The following is a 25,448-nucleotide window of genomic DNA, read 5'->3' on the forward strand; positions in this document are numbered from 1 at the left end:
TCGAGACGAGTGGTAATGAAGGCGTGTCTGATCTTTTCAAAGTCCTGTCTGGACAAAATGGATTTTATTTTGGCAATTTGTCGCAGTTGGAAAAAGCTGTTTTTTATACTATCAAACTGATCTGTGGATCAAACTTAAGGTCACCTTCTATTTTCACCCCCAGATTGGTGGCAGTGGGTTTCAAATATGGAGTCAAGACGCCAAAGTCCACATGTTGGCTGTCACAAGAACCACTTGAGCGGAATAATATGAGTCTATGAGTCTCAGTCTTTTTATCACTGAAACTGAAAAGGTTCAGGGCCATCGGTGCTCTGATGTCGTTGAAGCATTCCAACAAAGGCTGTAAACAGAGTGGCAATCATATTTTCACTATGCTACCAAACATTACTTACTAATGAAAGTTACTCTTACCTATGAAAACAAAAAAACATCTTTACTGATGACAGTCAACCCGGTACATTGCATATTGAAAGTCAATGTCAATCCAAAACTTTAGTTCCAAGTATTACACTGTTTATATTTTTCTTGCGTTTGTGGAACCTTTGCTGATATATGTATCTGCTATTTTCTATATAAAGTCCCTCAGACCAGTACTGCTCTGTTATAGGACACTTTCCCAACATAAATATTAAGAGCTGGTGTCTCAGAGTCAGGGCGCAGCTGTTATACTGCAATCAATACAGCAGTGTTTCCAACATGCTGCTAGCAGCAAGACACCCCACATGGCAGGTGAGATCAATTATTACTAGTGTGTCATGGGCCACACGACACAACGTTCTGCCAAGTGGCAGAACATACTGTCTGGTGTATCCACAGCATGGATATTTTGGCATCATTTTGTCTGTAAGAATTACCATGTTAGCAGTTCAACATGTCTCCAGTATATTGGATGCAGGTTCACAACATGTCTACATGTCACTACTAAATATTAGTGAAGCTAACGTTTGACACGATGCGCTGCCTTGTATGAGCCGAGCTGTCAATGCTATCAACTAAAAATAGTTGTATTCAATTGTTCTTTTTGTTGTCATTAAAGGCCATGCTTTTGTTTTGCTGCAGGTTTCAATGCGTTTCTCTTGATAGAAGCACAGCAGTACAGAAAAATTGCTAAATATATACTGATGTGTTTTTCTAAGAAGAATATGAGGGTCCATATACTGGACAAGCTAATAATGGATTGTAATTTTGAGGAAAAGATCAAATAGGCTTTTTCTACAAAAGGAATGAGAGTATGATGGAGGTGCGGACTATGACAATGAGCCATTTGATTGATTTTAAGAAGAAAAATGGTCAAGCTTGTTGTTCCCACCTCTCCCTTCTCTTCTTTTCTCCTCTTTTTTCTGCTTCATCTTTCTCCACCTAACAAAACCATCAGCCATTCCACCTACAGTGATTCACTTCTCCTTCCTCCTCTTGGCCCCATTTCACTTTTTGATCCTCTCTGAGATACGCCAGCTCTGCCTCCAGGGTCTGCGCACATCAGTGGGATCTGTGTATGGGCTGATAAGTCTGGCTGGTACTCATCGTGTACACTTGCCTGAGGCTGAACACAATGACATCAATTCGTGCCTCGGACAAAATGCCTCTCCGTAATGACAAATGACAGGGCTAATCTATTTTGATCTTTATGGACTAAAAAGACATCACAAAAGGTATAAAGCTGACAAAGAACAATGAGGAATGGTAAACCTAAATTCAACCTGTAGCCTCCACCTCAGCTCATTTGGCATTCATATTGTGTCAGTGTGTTTACCTTGTATCCATAATATGTTCGTATAGTGTCAATCAGCTAAGATTTGCTAAAGTATATGTCAGCAAACTAAACACTTGGAGCACTCTTTTGCCTTCTTAGTCAAGGCAGTCAAACAGTTAACAGCCCCGTACAAGCCAGCATCCTGAGGTCCTTAAATGTCTGAAACAGAACTACTTCATCATCTAGACAAATACAATTAAGTGAATTTCTCCATGACAAGTGTGATCACCAGTGACAGGTGTACTCAGTTGAGATCAGAGGATTTCAGGCAGCATAAATCAATCCAAAGGTGAGCAATATGGACGGCACTAATGTATCTAGACATAAATAGTTCAGACAGGAGTAAACAATCAAGGGACGAATTAATCAGGCTGCTGAATAACAGTGTTTAAAAATTCTGTATCAGCTAGTCGGAGTTGAGCAGGCAGCCATGCAGAACACTGATTATTAAGTATTTCAGAGTGTGTGTGTTTGTGTGTAAAGTTGTTTCCTGCAGCACAAGCATTCAGACTTGCTGGAGACAGATTGTACTATGTTGGCGGGTGTGCTAAATTGTGTGTTAGCAATAAGGGTCAGGTGAAATAAATTGTTTACTGGGGATGTTGTTATGCCTCACTGATAACAGACAAGTGCTGTGTGTTTGTGTGTAAGGTCTCGTGTTACATCTTAATAGTGGAGTCCATATTTCCACTCTATTAACCCTTCCTCCTCTATGTTGCTTTCTTGCCTGCCAGTCAATTACACCAACCCTCTATAGGTCAAAGCCACTCGGGCTAATTTACATAGGAACGTCTATAAAAGGTTAGATGGAGTGAGTGAGTGAAGAGTAAGAAGGATACAGACAGAATACAACTGAGCAGTCATAAAACACAGCTGAAATGCCATAAAATAAAATAAATTAATTTTATCTGCCGATTGTGCAACTGTTTGATATTTGACTGACTGACATCATTTACCTGAGTTTGGTTTCTTACCATAATGAGCTGAAAGATTACTGGTAGGATCCTGCTTTGTTTGATCAACCTGAAAAGGACAGAGAAAAGACATTTAGAGGTAGTTGTATACAAACTGTAGTGTAGTGAGGAATAATTGAACATGCATTTGGTGAAGAAGAAATGGAGAAGAAATGATGGCAGATGAAAGAGGAAGTGGATGGAAATAAAGGTCGAGAGTAAAGAGAAGATGAGGGATGAGGATATAACATTTGGTAATGTGGAGAAAGACGAGTGGGGATATAGAAGAAAAGAGAAGAGAAATGGGTGTCCATATTAACAATGACATTCTGTCTACTGAATGATTCAGGTTCTTTAATTCACAAGCATTTACTGTGTGGTTGCAGTCAGTGAACAGCATGAACACGCATCTTGTGTATGTGTTTGTGTCTAAGTGCATGGGAAAGCATGAAAGCATTTAGGCTGTAATTGGAACAAAGCTAACTAAAATCAGACGGGGGTTAATATGTTGAAAGTAACAAAGCCAGCCCACTCATTTAAAAATCTGTCTTCACTCTAACTGTGATTTATAGCTCGCCATTGGCAAACCTTTGGAAACTATACTGTCATTGGTGAGGGATTGCATGTATGATTGAGGAAAAGCACTGCTTAGCCTACAAAACTGTAGAGACTGTGCTGTACGAGTATGTAGCCTGAAGTGTAAAAGTGTTTGAGTAGTCAACAAGACTAGAAAACAGCATATAAATGCAATCATAAAATTACAGGTTGTCCTTAAACGTGTGTTCTTTACACAGTAATCAGTTGTCCACTTTATATTGCTGAATTTGATCACTTTTACTCTTTTACTACAGTTCTGTGGCCTTTTGATTGATACAGTTTGTAAAAAAGAAAAAAAAAAAGAAAGGAAAAAAAATCCCTGCATTTCACTGAGTCAAACAGCTGCTTCAGTCGGGCAGCAAATATTTCCAGGTTCGTGGTATCTTCATACTGGAACCCTTTATGGTTAAAGTAATAAAATCAGACAATTTTTTCATACTGTGGTTAGTATGCTGTCTTAAAAACAGTTTTGCTTTTCCTATCTGGCTGCTGATGGGAAATATTCTGACCCAGAATGTAACTGTAATGATTGGTAGAGGGGGCAGATGCTGTAATCAGCACCACTGAAGAAAAGCATTGAAAGGGAGCATAATTATGCCTTTCTTTATCCTCCTATTCTGGGAACACTCACAGTGTACAGGCTGCCTGAAGAAACATTAAGTTATAGAAAGTGTTTACATACCTATAAAAGCACTTTTTACTTGATGAGGTATTTCATAGTCAGTTGTATATCCATTGTTAAGTACATATGTGTGTCTGTGGGATTGTGTTTGTCTGTAGAACTGATGGATGCCCTTCCATTATAGAGGTGACAGGCTGAAAGATGAGAGGACGGGCCGGGCCAGGACAACATGATAAACTGGAGCCCCTTTAAACTACCAGCCATACATCAATGGACAAAGTGCACAACAACAGACATTGAACAAAGAAGACCACAACAGATGACCAAAACACTGATTAGAAAACCTTCAGTGCATCAGGCATATGTCAAATGTGGATAAATCAAACAGAATAACTTTATTATCATGAGGAATACAAAGCATTTCAATGACCGTAAGAATATTTTGAAATGCTTTTTTATGGATTCGCTCACACCAGGAAGCACATTCCATCCTTTTGCCATGTGAAAACGTCCATTTTCGTGTTACCACTCTTTCCACATTTCTCCGTATTGCAGAGATGTAGTTGTGTATGATTTCATGATGTAACTGGTTTTTCACAACTGATTTTCTCAGGGATGCAATATAGATTCATATACAAGCACCGTAGCTAAAGCTCAGTTGAACCAAGACAAAATACGGTCTCATTCTTGTTTGATAAGCGGGCGCCACAAAGTTAGGACACATTGACACACATATAGACATACGTTTAAGGACATTAAACATTCACAGGAAGGCACACATGTAACCACGCAGCGAGAGGTTCTTTGGGTAAAGGTCACAGAAAATGTAGCTGTTTGAAGGTGTGTCTGGACTGTGATAATGCAGAGAGAGACAGCAGGCTGCCTTCCCAACGTTAATGTCCCCAATTTACCATCTAATTACCGCTCGGCTGGCTTCATAGCCACACTTATCTAACCAAGACCCAGGCAATTTAATTTCTGATTGTATAACCGCAGTGATGGAGGAAAAGTTGTGGAGAGAGGGCACTGAGAAGGAGAGAAATGTGGACTAATGTTAATAAATTAGCAATGGTGAGAGAAAAGAAGCCAGAGAGCTGGAAAAAAAGTGAAATGTTGTTAATAATGTCAGAGGAAAAAGAAAATGAGAAAAACAGATGTAGAGAAGAGTGCTGACACCAATTTGAAAAGTTCACGTCACTCCACTTGTGTTGAGGAAAGAGGGGGATGAAGAGGAGAGGGGGTAGTATTACAGATAAGAGAAGTGGGGGCATATTTAGTGATGTAAATGAACTTTAAACTCTAAGGGCAGAAGAGAGAGGGAGAGACTGAGATGGATGGCATGTGGGATATTAGAGAGATTGATTAACTTATTATCGCTGAAGTAGATAAAATAAGTGAACAGAAGCAGAGAAAGAAATGAGAGAAGGACAAAACACAAGGTTAATTATAGTTGTTACAAATTAATACTTACTGTATTTAATGATGAGATTAAATACAAAACTATAGCATAACTACAACCATAACAGACTTAGCCATGCCATTTGCCTCAACACTTTAGTATTGATAATGACTGCATTTTAATTTATGGCATTAAAGACTAGCTCATCTTAAACACTGCCAACTAAGTTTGAAAATAATGTCAGTATCACAGCTGAAGTGAAAACTGTGTTTTACTACAATAGGCCTTTCAATACATCCACGTTAACCATGTCCCTGTCTATGATTATACAAATAAAGTCTCCCCCTTTCTGTGTTCTCTTTGTCACCCACACTTTATATCTCTGTCCTCTCCTAAAACAGGGAGATCAGGGATCAAGGCCTACTGCCAGCTGCTGAAAGAACACAATCTCAAACACACATACATGAACACTTACAGGTGAATGTGTATGTGTAAATGCACACATAGATAAACATAGACATACACATACAGTACACATACACATACATTCTCATTCCTGTGCTGTCCTTGTACAGTTCATAATGCATTCTGTAACTCACCCAACCTTAAAGCTTACTCTACATCTTAAAACATGTTATTTTCTCTACCCAACCACTGAGCTATGCCTGTAAGGCTACTTTTGTGTAACCCAGCTACAGGTTTAATGATTGGGTAAATTTTAGTATTGGCTGATAAATCCAAGACAAAAAAACGTCTCTACCCAGCTGCCTTGTTAAATGTGTGGTCTTTTCTTTACTACTTAAGAAGCTTTGCATCCTCCTTGTCCACTTAAGGCAGGAAAAAGTTTTGATGACTGATTTAGGGAGGCATTTAGCAGTTTTGTGAGCCACCAAATAGCTTTCCTGTGTTACAGCTGCAACACTTTTCACATGACTCACTGTCAGGCAGACCATCCCTGTTAAAGTAACTCTACTGGGAGGTCTTATTCTGACTACAGAGTGATTTGAATGGTGGGTGATTTTAATATAGTGCAGTGTGCTCATTACATGCCAAGTTTGTGAGACATTACATGGAAGGAAGGGCTGCTATTGAGCCATTGGCCACACTAAGAATATATTCTATGTGGTAGAACCAGCCCAGATTGGAGTTAATAAGACCCAATGCAGATTCTACCCAAGGGGACATAAATCCAAACGTATGCAGTCAGGTTAAAGTCCAAATGTACACAAAACAAACATGAGCTCAAACACACGTGTGAAACTTCTGCTAGTTAGACAAGGACTCAGTATATTTCCTGTACAACAGCAGCACATCTTTACCCCTTGTTATTTTGGAGTCAGATTACTGCCCTCTAAAGAGCTGTTTTGAAATTCCAGAATAGTGAATGACTTCTACATTATGCAGTAATAATTTTGTCTTAGTGTTGTATATTTAAACAGCATGCATTATATTTTCAAGCAACACTCCTCAGGAGTAGCTAGTTTGCCCAGATCTTTCACAACAACATGCCAGGTTTGCACGCACCTCAGCTTATGTAGCACCTTATGCTTGTCAGTAAACTGATTACCCGTGCAGGAAAAGCTGGCTCCAAGGAGAGAAGAGTTTTGTTGAATGCAAATCACCAGCAGCAGTACAGCTGGAATGCTGTTGTTGCTATTAGCCCTAAATGTGTATCAGCTGTATCAATAAACAAATGATCATTTGTTTATTCCTGTATATTGTAGAGAGCAAATAAATCATTGCTCATAAATGGGTGAGCGTGTCTGTAAATGCATTTATTTAGTTGGGTGTTTGAAAGTGTAAACACATCCATGTATGTATTTGTGTACGTGGCTGTGAATGATTCACAGAGCTGAACTGGGAATCACTGGCCTTGAAATTAAAACATTCCACACTGTGGTTAAAATGTGCTTGTGTGTATTTGTATGTACACCTGCCAGGACTGCAAAGTATTTCAATAAGACTGAGTATGTACCATTGGTATGTAGATGGACTTGTTCCATGGAACAAATGCATTTTCAACATAGAATTTTTCTTATGTCAGAATAATGATTCTTAGTAGTTTTCTGTACTGTTCAGTGAATGACTCACACTGGGTCACATCTTGGTATCATGATACCTTGTGTATTACCTGCAGATCTGAGAGCTGTGTTCAGTCATTGATACCAGCAACTTGAGACCGTAGAGTGGGATGGGCTCTGTTGCAGATAGAAGAGACTCATACCTAGACATAAACATGTCTTATTACAACATTTGGATTGCAGTGTTAATACACTGATCTGGTTATTCATCAGTAATACAGGACAAATTAAAACGTGTGTTTTGGGGGGGGGGGGGGGGGGGGCAGGGGGTTGCAATTTTTAACAAGCCAATCACATTTGTCTTCCTACAGAAAGTAAATAAAGAATAAGGGAGAAATCCAGAGACACTGTCAGACTTAGAACTGTGAGACAGTCAAACCTTGAAAGCAGACATTTAGTGAAGAGCGATAAGACTTGGCTGCAGGTTTCTCCATTCTCTTTTCCTTCTGCTTCCCCTCTCTGTCTCCTCTCATTTTCCTCAGTATCATCATTAGCATCTTGGACCAGAAGGACCGGGCTTAATTCAGACAGTACCTTCAAAACAAACACCGACCACTCCACTGTAACACAGACAGACAGACAGACAGACAGACAGAGTATAAATATGTAGTAAGTGCATGTTTAGAATAATGCCTGCATGCTTGCATTGTATGGAGGAGCCTTTGGACCTGCACTTGTTTGCTGAGCCACCGTACATGCTCTGTCACTTCCATTTCTTTAATAGCTTTTTGGTTTCGCTGGGACATTATCATTCATCAACAATCCTGCTTAATTTACTGGCATCTGAATAAATACTGTCTCGATAATTGTTTTAAAATCACAAGTAAACTTATGATTTTAGAGCCAGCAGTGATGGCAAATTCTAAAATTCAACTCTTTTGTGGGCAACAGGCACCCGCAGAGAAAACAAACTAATCACTCAGATTTTCCAACGCCAGAACGGACAGTCTCTTGGTATTTGTTGTCAGAATGGTCCCAACGCTGCTCCATTCGTCCATTTAGTCATTTCTTCCTCTCTAACAACACTCACTCATAACATAAATATTGCTTCCTAAATCTTTCCTGTGTTTTCCTCTCTTTTGAAAACAACCAACAATTCATACCATTTCTGCTGAAAGCCAGTGCTGTCAGAGGAGGCAGGACAGCATCCACAACCTTTAAGACATGAAAGGCAGAAAGAAACAAAAAGAAAGACAGAATGAATGTATATGATATCGTATCATACTGTAAAGGCTGTTACGACAAAGTTGTGACCGATTCTGCAGGTTCAGCTTTGAATAATGTCATGACATGAAACAAACAGTCAAACAGTAACAGCTGAAAATTAGCACGTAAAAAAAATAAGCAAACCTGCCAGTGTGCTGAGAGGTTTTCTTCAACAGATTACATCAGCTCAACTTTAGAGTTTTTTCATTTATTTCATTAAGCATTCGGTAATACTCCTCATTTATATCAAACTGGTTAATAAACATCATGACCAAAAACAGAATTTAAAAAGAATTAGACTGGAGACCCTGCAGGCATCAACCAAATAACTAGTAAAAAACACGGTTGAATGTGTGTGTATGGGTTTTTATGGGGATCAAACAAGCACACACAATCATATTTCCGCAACTGTCAAAGCTCTTATCGAGGCATGAAGCTGTATTGCATGAATTTGCATGATTATTTATATTACCATAGAAACAACACTAATGCTGAGAGTGTGTGTGAGGTCATTACATTGAAAACCAGAGAAAGAAAACAACAAAGGATGTTGTCCACCACTTAATGGTCTGTGTATTAATAGCTCAGCCATCAAAAGACTGGATCGAGAGTGTGTATGTGTGTGTATACTGGTGTGTATGGGTGTGTATACTGGTGTGTATGTGTGTGTAAACTGGTAAACACTCTTTTACAGTGTTACTGCTCTGTCTATCGGCCCGTGATGAAAAAAACAAACAAATAAAAAATTAAGCCATGATACATTGTTTCATCATTAGTAAGATGCAGGACTCTGTGTAATGTAATAATATAAAGCATCAAGCTTTTAGAGAGAACTACCGTATTTTTCGGACCATAAGGCGCACTTAAAATCCTTTCATTTTCTCAAAAATCGACAGTGCGCCTTAAAATGCGGTGCGCCTAATGTATGAATTCATTCTGGTTGTACTTTCTGACCTAGAACCGATTTTACGTGGTACACGGCGCTCAAAAATCTGTCAAAATGTTTTAGCACGGCCTTGGTAAGCTACGAAGCTGCACTGCTTGATGGATTGAGCATTACGGCCACCGTAGTCACGAGCCTCGCGGAGTAATACGATCTGTGCTTCAACATTAAGGTGAGTGCATTCATTCATTCATTTTCTATACCCGCTGCTCCTGTTAAGAGACATGCTTACGAAGCATATTTCAAACTCAACGCTATCAGTTACGCAGTAGAACAAGCGAGTTGAATAAAGTTTCACCTTTCAGTTATCTGAGTTTTGATTCATTTAATGCGGCTTATAACCCGGTGTGCTTTATAGCCTGAAAAATACGGTACTCTTTTTTTATTTTAAGTGTTGCCTTCTATCTTTTTAAAAATTCAACTCTTTGTCTGAATTAAAGGCACTCAGACCTAAACCAAAAAAACAAAATGCTCATGTATCATTGCAGCTCAATGCATACTCTCTCATTGTGCAATGCTCAATGATATACAATTTGACATTATACCATTACTGAACACCAGCATCTGCAGAGATATTTAACTGTCTTCATAGTTCTTATCACAACTCAATAACACTCAACTACAACAGTGGGAGAAAGTAATATACAACAATGTTGTTGCCCAAGTATGAAAGAAAAATTGAATGTCCAAAGCCAAACTTACTGGTAACTTTACTCTCAACTCGAAGAGTGAGTGGGTGAAAGAGATGAAAACAAAAAGTCAAACATGAGTGTGTGTCCTTGTCCAGCAGCATTAAAAGCTAATCTGAGCTGGCTGGGGGTAATTAAAAAGTCCTCCTGTGTTATTGACAATCAGTAGCTACAAGTCTCCTGCTTGCCCCTTTCTTTTAGTCCTCATCTTTTTTCTTTTCTCTCCATTCATCTTGTCTGCTTCCTGCTGCTCTTCACTTCCAGATGTCAATAGTCATTAAACACAATCTCACGATTCCATCCCATGCACATCGACGCAAACAAACTTAAACAAAAACAGCCACAGATCTGATGAAGTTCAGTTGGTTCAATACTTGATTAGTGTCTTGCCTAATAGCTCACTAGTTGACCCTCTGTCCTCTGATCTCCAGCAGACCGGTTCAGTGGACTGGATGACACACATTGAATACAAAACCAGGTGCCACTATGTGACATTGACAACGGAGGCAGACTATATTACATCATTAAATTTAATCCTTTAGCAGATGCCTTTATCTCAAGTGAATCATAGATGTGGAGTAACATCCAAGCTTTTATTCAGTGAGAAAGCCCGGCATAAGCATTGAGTACTAAAGTTATGTTGAGGATGGAGTGAAAGAAGAACATGAAGTAAGTGTGGGTTGAGTTAGGGTGTTAGAGTCTTTGGAGAGGAGGCGTTCTTTTTAAAATTAGTTTTTAAAAAAAGTCTTGAAGGTAAAGAACGAAGCTTCTGCTCTGATAGCAAATAAAAATGACTGGACTTTTTTCTTTGTAGGCAGCATTATTAACTTGAATTTGAGTCAGCCATAGTTAGCTAGTGCAGTGGTATGTGCCCTTTTTGCCCGATCAAACAACTGTGCATGTCTTCTACAAGAGCAAGGCGAGAGCTAACCATAGTCTGTAGATATGGGTGGCAAACTGAGATTGTTTGGGATGAGATAATAAAGAAAGTGAAAAATGGCTGCCATCAAATGCTAAACAGGAAATGAAAACTCCTTGAAGATTGTTGGAAAAGCATCATCAGGTGATTACCTAATAAAGCTGGTTAAGCTTACCAGTCAGACACACGCTCACTCAAACATACAGTCAGTGCAGTCAAAGGTCAATCAGACAGGAAGTCAGGTGCATACTTACAGTGCAATGATATGGAGTGATGAGAGTATGATGCTGACTCAGGACCTCCACAAGGGACAGAGTTGTTCTAATCAGCTCTTCACATACTGCTGCACCTAACGGAGAACCAGATTTCATCAGCACCTCTGAGCAATGACTGAGTCCCGGGTTTCTCTAACTTGGTTCATATGGGTAACTGGTAGAAGACTCTGCTCGCTGCACAAGTAAAGGTGATTCAATGCCACATATGTGTCTTCAAACCGCACAAATTCATATTTTTGATTATGATTTAAAGATGAGTGGTGAGAAGAAGTGTAGATTTCACAGTTAAACCTTATATGCTAAATAAAAAAGAGATTATGCTATTTTTCAACCACATATGTACCGTTACATTCAATCTCAATGTGAACAGAAAAGTCAAGGCAGCAAACTGCTAAGCTGCATTGATCACATGGGACAACATTCAGACTCAAACAAAAGGATGAGATAATATGGGATGGTTAATGATCAGCATGAATAAAGCTCTGTACAGTAGCAAAGCACAAAGCTTCAAAAATAAAAAAAAGTTTGATAAATTAAGACGAAATAGAATAGCAGCAGATGATATGTGAACATGTGTAAAAATAACTTACCCACAGCACTGGCCAAATTAGTTTCTTTGGACTCTACAGATGTAACACAGTTCTGAGTAGAAAGACATGATAGAAAAAACATATAGCTCAAGACAAACTGTAGCTGAGAAGATTTCATTGTTGTTTTTTCCTTAGATGCAATATCAATATGTTCTGGTACAGCCCAGACAAGTATTTAATTATCAATATTGTGCATTTACATTTCGAAAGGGGAATAAAATATCAAACAATACATGAATTACATAATTGCATACATTAAGGGGGCATATGATTGAATAAATCCCTTTTTTCTGTGCTAAGAGCTAAATTTGGGTGTCTGAAGTCCCTACTAACAGGAAAAAAAATGAGAATAAACACAACCCTGTATTTGAAAAAGTGTCATTGAGTGAGCCGTTCAGATTTGTAGGTTCATTTACAAAGTTATTCAGCCTCCTTTTTTGTTATCTTTGCCTAACTTCAACTTTAGACGACTCTGCATTTGCCGGAAGTGGGTAGACAGCTTAAACATTAGTTCACTTAACTGAAGATATAAATGAGCGAATTATGATTAACTAGTCCTTTGTTTATTAATCTATATCATATGACATCATCTATAATAAATAATTAGACAAAGAATCTGACTTTTAATAGATGGTCTTCAATTTTTTACAGGTCCAAAGTAAAAAGTTCTGATTACTCATTGTCTTTGAATGCACCTTCAGTACAGCATTGGTAGCAGTTGTTTAAAAAACAAACATAGGTGAAATATTTCCTTTAATTTAGACCTCAGGAAACACTGTCAGCTTATGAAAAAAGGGGCATTATACATGTCCTTTAATTTATAGTCGAACTTGAGATACAGGAATGTCAATGTTACTTTTTACTGCTACGTCTGTTATTTTTTGCCTTCAGTTTGAGATTGAACCACCACTGCGGAGACAGGTAAAAAGTCCAGACATGTCAGTGGGCTGGATGAGCTGGATAACCAAACACTTACAAGCAGCAATCCAATCTGATTCAGAAACTCTTCGGTTACAATTCGAGATCTGAAGACCTGAGCGGAGACCAAGAGTCAAGCAGACAGACAAAATGAGATTGGTTAAAGGGACATCTAAGAGAAAGAGTAAAAACAGGAATGAAAAAATAGCTGTGCTGCACAGAAAAACACATCCACAACGTGTACAAAGACGGATAAATCCAACTGATGCCTGTCTGCGCTGAGCTCAACAGGCAGAGAAATATTCATCCGATTTAGATTTGTTCGGTTTACTGAGTCTTTGAAGTCAACTGATGCGCTGATGTCATTTTTGAAAATAACCTGTACTTATAGTGACTGAGACTTTATTGAAAAGTACTGTATATTTAAATGGTCGACTTGCAAAATATATGGGAAAAGCTGACACGGGGAATATGTTACTGACTTCAATTAAGCCTGTGGTCTTTTGATTAAAGACGCTCCCTGCATGTGTGCAAAAATGTTTTGCTCAAGCTAAAACTGTTTGTTTGCACTCTGAGAAATGTTCATTCGTACAAACATGTCGTGCTTCAGATTCAGCCCTGAACCTCAACCCTTGCACTCAAGCTTCTTCAGGATAAAAGTTTTCTCTTGGATTTTGGCTTTTTACCCTCATTGTTGTAAAATGTTAAAATTCCCCCAACCAAAACAAATCTAGATATGAATAACAAGATATCCTGCTGTCAAATCAAAAGGCTACACTTGGTAAAAGATAGTAATATCTCCTCACTAAGGATGATTATTGCTAATGTATGGAAAAATCGTGGAAAATGTGGAACCTTGCTCGCAATAATGCCAGAACGATAAATCAAACAATGAGAGAATTCACTGCGGCCCAATTTACCTGAGAAGAGAGAAGCTCCAACATGACAGACATTGTTGGTAAAGTCTGTTTAAGCTGTCTACTCTGAGCTGTAGACGGGTGTCTCCTCCCAATCACACCTCTCAGCGCACACAAGACATCCTCTGAAGGTGAGAGGAGTCAAGTTGAAGAGACAAAAGGACGAGATAAGAGGGAATGAATAGAGAGGCTCAATCAGGATGTTTACTACAACAAGTAAAGGGTTTATTGACATGTTCACAGAATTTATATTTAGGTAAGGCTTTTTTAATATCAGACCTTTTAAATGTCTGCATCTGAAGATTTTGTAGATCAAATGTCACAAGTGTGTGTGTGTGTGTGTGTGTGTGTGTGTGTGTGTACCCATTATTGCTGGTGCAGTGGTACTGAGATGTACAATCAGTAAATCCAGACACTGAGATAGGTATCCCGACTGGCTGGAGTTCTCTCTAAGAGGAGTGGCTTTGCGCATATCTCTCTCAATGTACATCACAAGTCTAGAAAAATAGAGACATCCGTGAGTTCTTTGTTAGACCGTAGAAGAAACCGCTTATTTTCCCTTCTGTATGTAGCACTTCTGAAACATTCATTTCAAGGAAGCAGCATCTTTTCTACCACCCAACAAAAGTCAGCATAATTACTAAAATGTAAAAGAAGCTATCAAATTTGACAAAGATGCATGAAAATGAGAAGCAAGGAGTTTCTCTGGGAGGGGGACTGCCAGTTTCACCACATTTTTAATCTTCAGACTGTGCCTACTGAAAAGCAATCAATAATATCCTAATCACATATTCAGAGCAGGAGGAAAGGTTACCACCACTAACTATCAATCATTACAGGCACACAAACATCTGTGTGTGTGTATCAGCACAAACACAAGCCCAGCACGAATGAATGCAGAAGAATGCAGAACTCCAAAGAGGTCATATTAGAGAATAAATATTAATTCCAAGCTTTAGATTAGCACTAGTGCAAGGAATTATAAATCCAGTACTTTTCCTCAAAAACGTTTCATAAAGTATTTCCATCCAGGGTTTACAGTTATATGGAATTCAATTCAATTACTATAGCGTCCCTTATTTCTATGAGTATTTCTATGAGTATTTACATGTAAAACTACTAACTCAAGGTCATATTATGTTCTACACAGAAAGAACTGTGAGTTATCGGTTAATGTTATCTATTTATACACTGTTTAATCACATGCCTGCCTCAGAAGACAGGAATAAACTTGGCATGATCCACGTCCTTGTAATCGATAATTACAATCAATTGACTTAAGTGTGGTTGGCAACACCAAATTTACAGATCAATGAAGCTGGGATTTTGTTTGTTTTGCTTTTAACCAACACTTGAGATAAAGACTAATATGATTGAGGGTTACTTCACAAATTGACGCACACTCTAGTCGATTTAATCTATTTGTATTAATCAGTAACTATGATGTATGCAAATGTGTGCTGGGAATCAGCAGAGATTTCAACGTTTCAGAGCACTTTTCAATCTATCTTATTTCATTCTTCCCTCTATCCCTGCTGTGTGTCTTGTCTCAGGGGCTGTTATGGTCCCAAAGCTCAACATTACAATTCACAATTCAGTTTTCATCAAATCTCAGTCCTTTTTTGTCTCCAAACCTGATGATGACAGTGAACAGTGACTTTAGTTTTAACATTGTCATTGTTGCCTAAATCCAGATGTTGCTTTTTAATTCCTCCATATAGACCCTGTATGTGCACTCACTGGTCTTTGCAGATATTGTCTTAATTCCCATTTGTTAATGAGGTTTTGCACAGTTAAAGCTCCATGTCATCTTTTTTTTTAGACCTTGTAGCCTTTACATCCCTTCATGTGATGACATTTTAGATAGCTGATTAGAGGAGCTCATAGTTGTTGAGTGTTACAATCCATAAAGTTTTAGGGAGTGGAGTTTTTTTCAGCTGCAGAGTTGTTGCCAACTCTTAATGACGTCTATAATGAGCGGCACATCAACTGAGGCCTAACTGTTCACCCACAGGCATGAAAATATTTACCACGAATGTCTTAACAGCATGTTATAGCTTTTAGATACAATTACAGTATTAAAATCTCAGCTGTTCTCCCTGCTCATGTGTAGGTTCTCTCCGGTTACTCCAACTCCAATTGTTGGCTTACTCCAACAATCCAAAAACATAACTGACTCTAAATTGGCCATGAGAGTCAGTGTGAGCACGCATGGATGTTTGACTCATTTGCCTCCGTGTTGGCCCTGTGATGGACTTTCTTCATAGAGTTGTATATATAGAGTTGCTTCCATTGATAGCTCTCTTGTTGTGGCTATGATCCCTCATTAAGCCCTGCAAGCACACTCTTAACTGCGCCCTCATTTGCACATTTAGATTTGTTCCACAAATTAAAATTACAAGGAAATTCTATCATTTTTGCATCAAAATTGAGTGGTTTCAAATGTTTTCCTCCAACTGACCAGAAAAAAATCTCATAAAAACATTTTTACAAACCCAGAGTGTTAAAGCAAATTGTTTTGTGTCATATTTTAGTTTTGTTTATCTTTTTACACAATAAAAAGGCTGAATGAACATCCTCCAAGTGTGCTGATTCCACGATTTTTGCCAGGGTTTGTATGAAGGGAGAAAAACTTTCTCTTTCAACTCTCAGTCGGTCACTGTGGGAGACTCTCAAAGTACCCACACACAGCTGACCTACAAGGGGCCCACTGAGTCAGAGCTTGTGTGTGACTGCATGTGTTGAAAGCTGTCACATTCCACTCTCAATGCCAATCTTGACAGTTCCTCAGTGAGATCATGCCAACTTTATCTCATGGAAACAAGAACACACAGATCTTTTCCTGTTATTGAGGAGCTAATTAAACACAACATGACTGTGTGAGAGTGAGACTGAGGGAAAGATGTGTGTCAGTGAGTGGCTGAGTCATGCAGAGTGCTCAGAGGGAGAGAAACAGGCGGGTCATCTCACACAACTCTAACTCGGAGAGAGCAACTGAGAGGAAATGTTGTGTGTTTGTGTCTGAAAAACAGAGAGAGACAGGTGGAGGAGACCGGCTGAAGAGAGAATGACAGCAATGAAAAAACGTCAACTCTATAATTCTGCTCTCTTGTGTTCAGACGTATGGTAAATAATCCACCTGATGATGGTAAAATGCTGCGTGTCAGATAGAATGGTCTAATTGAAAATATTAATTAGGTAATTAAGGGAGTACAGTTACATTTACTGTCACTGATTATTTGTACAACCCCATTTCTGTGGACATCATATTGCTGTCAAACCTAGATTTTTCATGAAATAGTGACATAAGGTACATGTTATAGTAACAAAAATAGCAGAACACAATGCACCACAACATCGTATTACTACAAAAGAAACGACAGACGTCAAACTGCTCCTTGCAATGCAACTGACAATCTAAAATTTGAAACATGCTTTCCCAAAAATACTCTCTTTTAGTAACTTTAGTAACTACAACTTTATCCACGAAAGAGAAAAAAATTAGCATTTTCTTTTCCAAGTCATTATAGCATAATTCCAATCTTCAAAAATTATTTGAATTACCTTCAGCTGAGACCAGCTTTTCTTCGCTAGTTGCATCATGGGCCATGGTTGGCAGTGACTACCACACTCACAAAGCAAGTCAGAGTGGTGTATGTGAGTGTATTAACAGCCATAGTACAATCTATTGTGTAAAATGACATCTGAGAGGATACTAGAGTTTGTCAAAATAAGCCAACAAAATACTTCAAACCCAAGTAATACTGTTTAGAACTCAAACTGAAGTTGTAGAAGGGTTCAAAACAAACATCAGGTACTGTATGTACTTTAAATATAATATAAATTTGTTTATTTTTTGGCAAAATGGCAAAATGAGTTTATTCTTAACTGAGAGAGTCCTCACTGAATGTCTGAGAAGCTTTGAGGTTATAAGATAATAAAGTCTTGAAAATCAGTTAAAACAACCTAATGAAATTCTATCCCACTGCGATGCATTCAGAACCATTCCACAAGCTACTGGTTCTTAATGCTCCTCTAACTTCAAGGAGACAAGCGGATAAGTATGACAACATGAAGGGATTGCATTACATTCCACTCTACAGACTGGCCCATCCCAAGCAGGTTACGAGGCACGTGCTCATACTCATGCACAAAGATTAGAACACATTTAGGAGGATGAAGTGCACAAAATACTTCCATTACACATAGGTGTGATCCATGGACAAATGATTGAAACAGAAATCTACAACTGTGCGAACAGCTAACTGATGAGTTTCAAAACAGTATACATGACACCAATGAGCTGATGCGGGCCCTTAATCAAACATCATGCAGTACAAAATATTTATTTTCGCACAAACTGAAGTACAGAAATACAGAAAAAATGTCAAACAGGGTCATGAAACAATTCCTGCTGCAGATGCACCTAATAGGTGCGTCGATATTTAGCATTCTGAGTATACTTCGGCTGGAAATTAAGCATTGTTTCACAGATGTTGTTGCATACTTGTCAAAGAAACTATGTGTGATGGACCTTTAAATTTCCAGTATCAAAGACCACAAATACCTCGGGCATCTGGTCCTGTGCTGTACCATAGTTTGAGCACCCTATTCGACAGCATATAACCCGTGTTTGACAACAATTTCTAATAAGCATGGCTTCCTCCGATAATTAGTCCAGTTTATCATTTCTGACTGGAGCTGCCAGGTATCTTACAGACACGTGAAATTCATCAATCTCATCTCTTTTTGTTATTGCTCAAAGTTTCAGAGCCTCCATGTGAAATATGATGGTCAGTAAACGTGTGTTTCTGTATGAAAAAAGCCAGCAGTGAACCACTCCTTTAGCCCCAACCCTGCACCCTTAAAGTAAATTAGCGTTTACACCTAAATGTTCTGTTCCAATTAGTGCAACGCCGTGTCAGAGCCGATAAAGACCGGTGACTAGAGCAGAGCGGGGGGGAATATCAACTAAAGACTTTCACAAAAAAATGCAGACATAGTAGCCTATTGGCTGTAGTATGATACCCTGCTTCTTTTAAAGTTGATGTTTTTTGTCACGGAATAGCTCAGTTGAGCATTCATATAAGGGCAGTGGTTCCCGAACTTGTGTCCCCACTTCTTCGGGGGGCACCAAAGATCACAAGGGGTGTGAAAGGTTTTCAGTGCCTAGAGATCATCAGAATTATATTTGCACATAAACAAATGCAAGACACAGCTACAGAATTATCAGCAGTGTGCATGAGAAGGAGTCGCACGGATGCAAATATTGTTCTTACATGTTTGTGCTTTTCTAGAATCGGAGGAAATAAAAAGTTGTCTTAAAAGAGCACATTTACAAGTATGTTTGAAAAACATCTAAAGATGTTGCAAAATGGAAGCCAATGGAAAAACCTTGCTTGCAAAGATGATCTCTCTCTCAGTATTAAGCAGATTCAATGGCAAGAAATTTGACAAAGAACAGCAAAGAACACAGTTTTGGATTGTGAAAGCACATGGAGTTGAGTTGCATGTGTTATTTTCCCATTCAGGTATCCATCAAAGAAAGCCTTCATCACTAATGACATGGAATCAAAAGATTATAACAGGAAGTCACACCTGAAATCTCCTCCCTGGCCAGAGGTATGCTATCTTCAACCTCAATGCTGGAGTCGACAAAATAATTTGGAAATAAAGATTAAAGCAGGACTTTATATTATAAAAGCAAGGCTTTCATATAAATACTCCGAATGTGCGGGAGTGAGCGATTATGGTCAGAAAACTAGTGGGAGGGAGCAGAATATGTATTAGAAGTCTAGTTCAGACATGTAATATGTCTTAGAGCCATAGCAGGAAAAAAAGAGAGGAAGACTAAAAGGATAGGGTATAAGGTAAAAGCAGGATGTGTCAGTAAAAACTTGTTGAAAGGGAGGAAGACAAGAATGAAACATCAATGACAGTTGCAAGGATCCACATGTCAGCGACTTATAATGATTCTTTTCCAAACTAAAATGCAACCTGGTAATAAACTCGCAGGGGAACTGACTGCATGTATGAATCATGCATGTGCATCTGACCATAAGGGTCTGTCACAGTGTATAGAGTGGGGTGAAACACAGGACAACTGGTTAATGAACTATTTGAAGTTCCAGTAAAGCTACAACATAAAGAAGCATGAATTAAAAGTCCTGGGAACACACATTTATATTATCATTCCCATTGCTGCTGTACTAGTTTAATACAAGGGTTACGCAGAGTGCAACTGCACTGCCAACAACCCCAGGCAGCACTTTCATGGAGAAAGTCTCTTTTTTCAAAGCTATCTGCTCAATATAAGATATAAGTGTGCTTAACAGTGTTTGAGGAGCGTTTCGATCATATTTGATTTTCTGACTCCAAATAAAGCACTCCTCAAAAGCATGCACGAAAGAATTGTTGCTTTGATTTTCTAATGACTTCAGAATTAGGTGAGTTCACATCAACACCAAGTCAGTTTTACAGTTTGTATGATGTAAGCTCTTTTGGTTTAGCTTGGTTTCTTTCAATCCTTAAACAAAAAAGTTTTTTCTCAATAGGTTTTAAGATCTTGTTTTTTTTCCGATCAAAGAAAGGACACATTTTTGGATGTGTCCAAGCGCAACGTATAGAAGAGTTTATTTAGCTGTATTGTAGCAGTCGTGTTGCTGGGTAAGAGATCACAATCGTACAGAAAGCCAACGCTAAATAATTAAAGAGAAATCCTTCTCTAAAATGGAATTCACAAATGCTATTTGTTTGTTCTCTGACAGTTCAGTCTGTGTGAACATGTGCAACTATATTCCAGAGAAACTAATTAGCCAATAGTCTGACAGATTGACTGGAGTTACGAGTAAGCTTCACTAGTCTCAGTGCAGTTAGACAGCAGGAGGGTGCAGAGGGAAATGTGGTAAGTTACGAAGAGCTCATCAGGCAGGCTTCATGTGTTATTATTGAATTCCAATACAGTGCAATTAAAGAGTGCGACTCTTTAATCAGCTAAAAGAAATTATAATTCCACCTTGCAGCATCTTTGCATCTGGTTGTCTCTTTTTGTAGCACGACTGCCAAACGGGCAGAGCTCACAGTTACACCACAACCCTAATTCCACCCTCAGCTTCACACTTTGTGAATGACTGAGAAATAAATATTCAAACAAATTTCAGACAATTAAAAATGTTTTCTAGTTGCTTCTGAGTTGGTCAAATAAAATTGTTTTGCCAGTTTAAAACATTATTTAACATTACTGAGAGGCTCACATTGCCTGTTTCTGACTGCAGTAATGTGTGTGTCGCTCACCTGTGCTGACAGCAGTAAAGCAGCGTGTGTGTGTTGCCCTGTATTAGCAGCAGGAGCAGCAGTAATGCTTTAGCTCGTGTTACTGTGGATGTGCTCTCAAGACAGCGCAGCACCTTCAACACCAAATCCTACAACACACAAACACACAAATGAATCAAGTGAAAATACTGCTGAAGCTCGTTGTCAATTGGATGATGCTTTGCAGCTCAGTCTTATTTAATAAAATCAACCATGGGCAGAAATCTCTTCAAATTTAAAATGTTCCCATTGTAACATCTCAATTAAGCCAGATGACTGTTTCATTAATCAGTATTCAAGAGAAACATTTGAACAATACTGTAAGTTTATCAAACCAAAAGAAACAGAAATAAGAAAACTGTGTCCTTAAAATCATATAGAATTTGAAATAAATAAATTAATGAATAAATGAATAATACAATAATTGTCAGACAAAAACGTAATCAGCTCAGGCTTCATTTTACCACACAACACACAAACATACACACAACTATTCAGTCAGCAGTAATAAATGGGTGGGAAAAATTTCCAAAAACTGTCCAATTCATTACCATTATCATCCCCACCGTGTGTGTGTGTGTGTGTGTGTGTGAGAGAGAGAGAAAATGTGAAAGCATGTTCATGCCTGTGTGTTTATGGAACGAGACACCAAGTTAATTAATTTCAAAGCCCAGCAGTGTGTGCTTAGCTGATAAGTCCCTCCCCACTACCCATAATGCCTTGCTGAAGTAGAAGACTGCAGTGTGTTCATTCAGCCAATTAGCCCAGATACTGACACACTAAACAAATTTGAGTTTGTGCTTTTGTGCGCACACACACAGTCACTCTCTTATATGCATGTGCACAAACACGCAAACACACATGAAGAGACAGAGTTCTGTGTAAACAAACTCTTGGACTGTTTGTCTTTGTGCCAGGGGAGAGAAAGTGGGGGGGGGCAAGGGGGTAGGGGTGAATGCATATCAGTTTATAATTAGAGCAGAGTCGAAGTACCAAGTTTGTGTTCTAGTGTTATAAATTGCAAATGCTCAATGCAAATAAATTCAGTTCAGAGTCAATTACCAAATCCAGACTCCAAGTTGAAAAGCTTCAAATCAATTTCAGCCCCTCTGCCTCAGCAAGATTAGCACATCACATACATACGAGATGGGATGTCTTATGAAAAATTAAATGAGTAAATCCTGACAAATTAGTTCATTCACAGTTCAGCTTTAGTTCATGAACTGTGTGGAGGAGAGGAAAAGATGCACTCTGACGAAGACAGAAAGGAAGAACAATGTGAAATGTTGAGAATTTGAGGCCAGTTTTGTTCTTCATGCTGTTGTGTAATTATCTAGCTGCGTTGTCCTCCCTCAGCCATCATGTAAAAATCTCCTCATTTGAAACATTCCTCACAAAAACTAAAAGCCCAATTGTACTCTGCAGTAATGTTGACAGCTAAGTTTTTCTATAACAATATCAGCAATGAACATTAAAAGGTACAGTGTTTGCAGCTCATTTGTATCCTGAATGCATTTGATTTTGAGATTTGTGCATCTCATACTGTCTTGTAAAAGTGCTTTGGAGTATGAACGCACCTGGCTTTGAGCGATGCGGTGAGTTTGGATGTGTGAAGTGAGTAAGGCTGTGGCCACAGCAGTGAGCAGGTGCTGCTGCACTCTGGCCCCTGATCCACCTACTCCCTCAAAGATGGCTGCAGGGCCACAGGTGTCAATCACTGCCAAGAAGACTGCTGGGTCCACCCGGGTTAACCTGGAAAGAGACTGAGGAAACAGACAAACACACACTGAGATAATGTCCAGTATGTCATTTATGAGCTGTGATCTAATCCCTTTGTCAGGTTGCAGCATGTGCAGCATCTGTTGTATTTTTATTTCTTGTGAGTTGGTCAAATGATGGAGAATGTATCATTTTCAGAAGTATTAAGTTTCACCTCAATGTTCCACTAAGAACTGAATGCATGTCTTCCAAAACATTTGTTTAAATTTGTAAAGCTGCTTTTTCAATGCCGGCATATTCTGGCTGAGTGCGTGTGTTTTCTTTGAGGAGATACCTGACATGACTGTGTTTATGTGCATGTCAGCATGTAAACTTACAGAGATGGCAGTGACTCGGACAGCCTCTACAGTAGAGTGAGTGAATAGGTACCACAGGGCAGAGCCTATCTCTGTGGTAACCAGATGATGAGAGGGTTCAGACACAACTGTGGAGATGTTCTCTATGGCTTTAGCAGCCATATGGTGAACTATAGCATCATCCTGTAAAACAGATAAATCAACTTTGCTGAAATGACCAGCTAAGAACAATAAGTATGTTAAGCTTAAGGTCAGAACATATTAATCAGTGAGGTGAAAATTTAAGACTGCAATGACAACTAGATAAAGCAGTAGCCAATCATCATTTCTCAATAACAGAGTATAACGGCCATCTCTTACATTCTCTGACATTCATCTGCTTAACACAGTCATTAAATGGACAGGGACGCATTATAACAAGAAGACACCAAAGGACACGCATAGAGACTGAGGAAAAGAAGACGTTGTGGCCTGAAAAGCCTCTGGGGTTCCTGATGTTTGAACTACGAGGTGAAGGACATCTTCTATATTTACTGTTAAATATGCAAAAAGTACTTTAAACCGCGGGTGTGAATTTGTCCAAGCATCCCAATACCAAAGCATATTTGTTTGTGCCCAAACATATTTTCCATCTTTAAAATCAAATGGTATTATGACAGTGCATTTTGTGCTTTTATTGTCATGTTACCAACTCAAAACCCGATTACTGAAAAACGCAATGGAGCAAAAAACAGCAATTTACAAAGAACTAATGTACTCACAAACAGACAATTAGATTAGCAGTCGTCTCAGTGAAGCAGACGTGTGTGAGTTCACTTAAGTGAGAGTGAATGTGTGTGCTTTGTATGTGTGGATGCTTTGTGTACACTACATGTGCCCACACACCTTTGCCTCAGTAGAGAATAGCTGTTTGTGTTCAGACAATGGGGCCAGACTAATGAAATCTCTGTGACTGAGGAAATTAGTTTTTCCAGGAAAGTCATTGTGGGAAAAGACAGGAAGTAGAACAGAAGTGATTGCCTGTCAGGTTATTATTGTGTTTCACTGTGTTACATCACTTATACACTACTCTCCCTAGATATGAGATACAATAGAGCCTATTCCAAAACAAAGTTAACGATATTCTGTGGAAGAGGTTTATATAAAAGCTGAAACATTAATTTCCCCAAGCTAATTCCTTATGGTAATATGGAAAAGGAACGCAGGTGATAGTGATGAAACTGGTTGATGATTGTTGCATGTTTCACATTGCGTTGACAGTTCACACAGTTGAGTGTGAATAAAAAAAAAACCTCTGGACTGAGAAACTTAAATGATGATGCATTGAAAATATATTGTACTCAACATCTGACCATAATAAATGTTAAAGTTCAGAATGTCAAACTCTCCTACAGTGTTAATTTTCAGATTGTGCTGATCTTTTGTGTTATATCTATACCCAACTCTGTATTACACTGTCTTTCTCTATATATCGAGATTTTCAACTGAACTTTCTTCTGGTAAAACATTGAGATATGAAAGATTTTTCTGTGCTGGTTTGGATTCTGTCCAGCTTAATGTATTTCTGTTGGCGATTCTGGCACTTTTCAACATCTGTTATGAGGAGATACCATGCTAATGGGAGAGTTGTTTACATGCGGGAGCAGCTGAATAAGACCCCAAAGCTAGAAGCTAGACAAGTTGATGAGGAGGCATCGAGAATGTAGGGCAGGAGCAAGACAGAGAAAGAAGGAAGTTTAAATCATTTCTTCTCTTGCTGGTCATGGGGAATGAGAGCTCAATGGTGAATAAAGTGGACAAGCTTGGAGTGTTGATGAGGACACAAAGGAAATATGAATATAGTAATGTAGTATGTAGGAACATAATTCAAGGCTCCAATTCTTCTCTATACAGCTGTCAGACAATACTACAATGAAGCAAGAGACTGCAGACATAACAATAGAGTAAAGGAGGAGAATTTGCGGCGCTTGTTGACAATGGATGGTGTAATCCAGGACATGTTACTGACAGTTCCAAGAGATATTACCAAGAGAGTTCACCTGCGTTACAGTGCTTGCCAATGCTTCTTCTGACGTCATCAGTTCAGTTGTTGCAAGGCTAAAAACACAACACCCAAATGCATTCACATCTCTGGAGGCTTTGCCTCTCTCTCTCCAAACCTTCCAACTTTCCAGGCAAATTGTCAGCTGATTTTTATTTT

The 25,448-nt window shown here is 38.8% G+C and overlaps 1 protein-coding gene across 1 annotated transcript in view; it reads right to left on the reverse strand.

Annotated features, from left to right (window-relative positions):
- Positions 1-25,448, reverse strand: part of ulk4 (unc-51 like kinase 4) — a 78,653-nt gene that overhangs the window by 21,625 nt on the left and 31,580 nt on the right. Inside the window, exons 20-31 of the mRNA XM_072394718.1 lie at positions 23,270-23,431; positions 22,751-22,936; positions 21,156-21,283; positions 14,226-14,359; positions 13,866-13,987; positions 13,004-13,060; positions 12,028-12,079; positions 11,417-11,511; positions 8,509-8,560; positions 7,785-7,965; positions 7,456-7,548; positions 2,728-2,776 (exon numbers count right to left, since the gene is read on the reverse strand). Coding sequence (XP_072250819.1) covers positions 2,728-2,776; positions 7,456-7,548; positions 7,785-7,965; positions 8,509-8,560; positions 11,417-11,511; positions 12,028-12,079; positions 13,004-13,060; positions 13,866-13,987; positions 14,226-14,359; positions 21,156-21,283; positions 22,751-22,936; positions 23,270-23,431 — 1,311 coding nt within the window. The remainder of the gene's footprint in view (positions 1-2,727; positions 2,777-7,455; positions 7,549-7,784; positions 7,966-8,508; positions 8,561-11,416; positions 11,512-12,027; positions 12,080-13,003; positions 13,061-13,865; positions 13,988-14,225; positions 14,360-21,155; positions 21,284-22,750; positions 22,937-23,269; positions 23,432-25,448) is intronic.

This window comes from Leuresthes tenuis, unplaced genomic scaffold, assembly GCF_036924035.1.
Source record: "Leuresthes tenuis unplaced genomic scaffold, fLeuTen1.0.hap1 SCAF_10, whole genome shotgun sequence".
NCBI classification, from domain to species: Eukaryota; Metazoa; Chordata; class Actinopteri; order Atheriniformes; family Atherinopsidae; genus Leuresthes; species Leuresthes tenuis.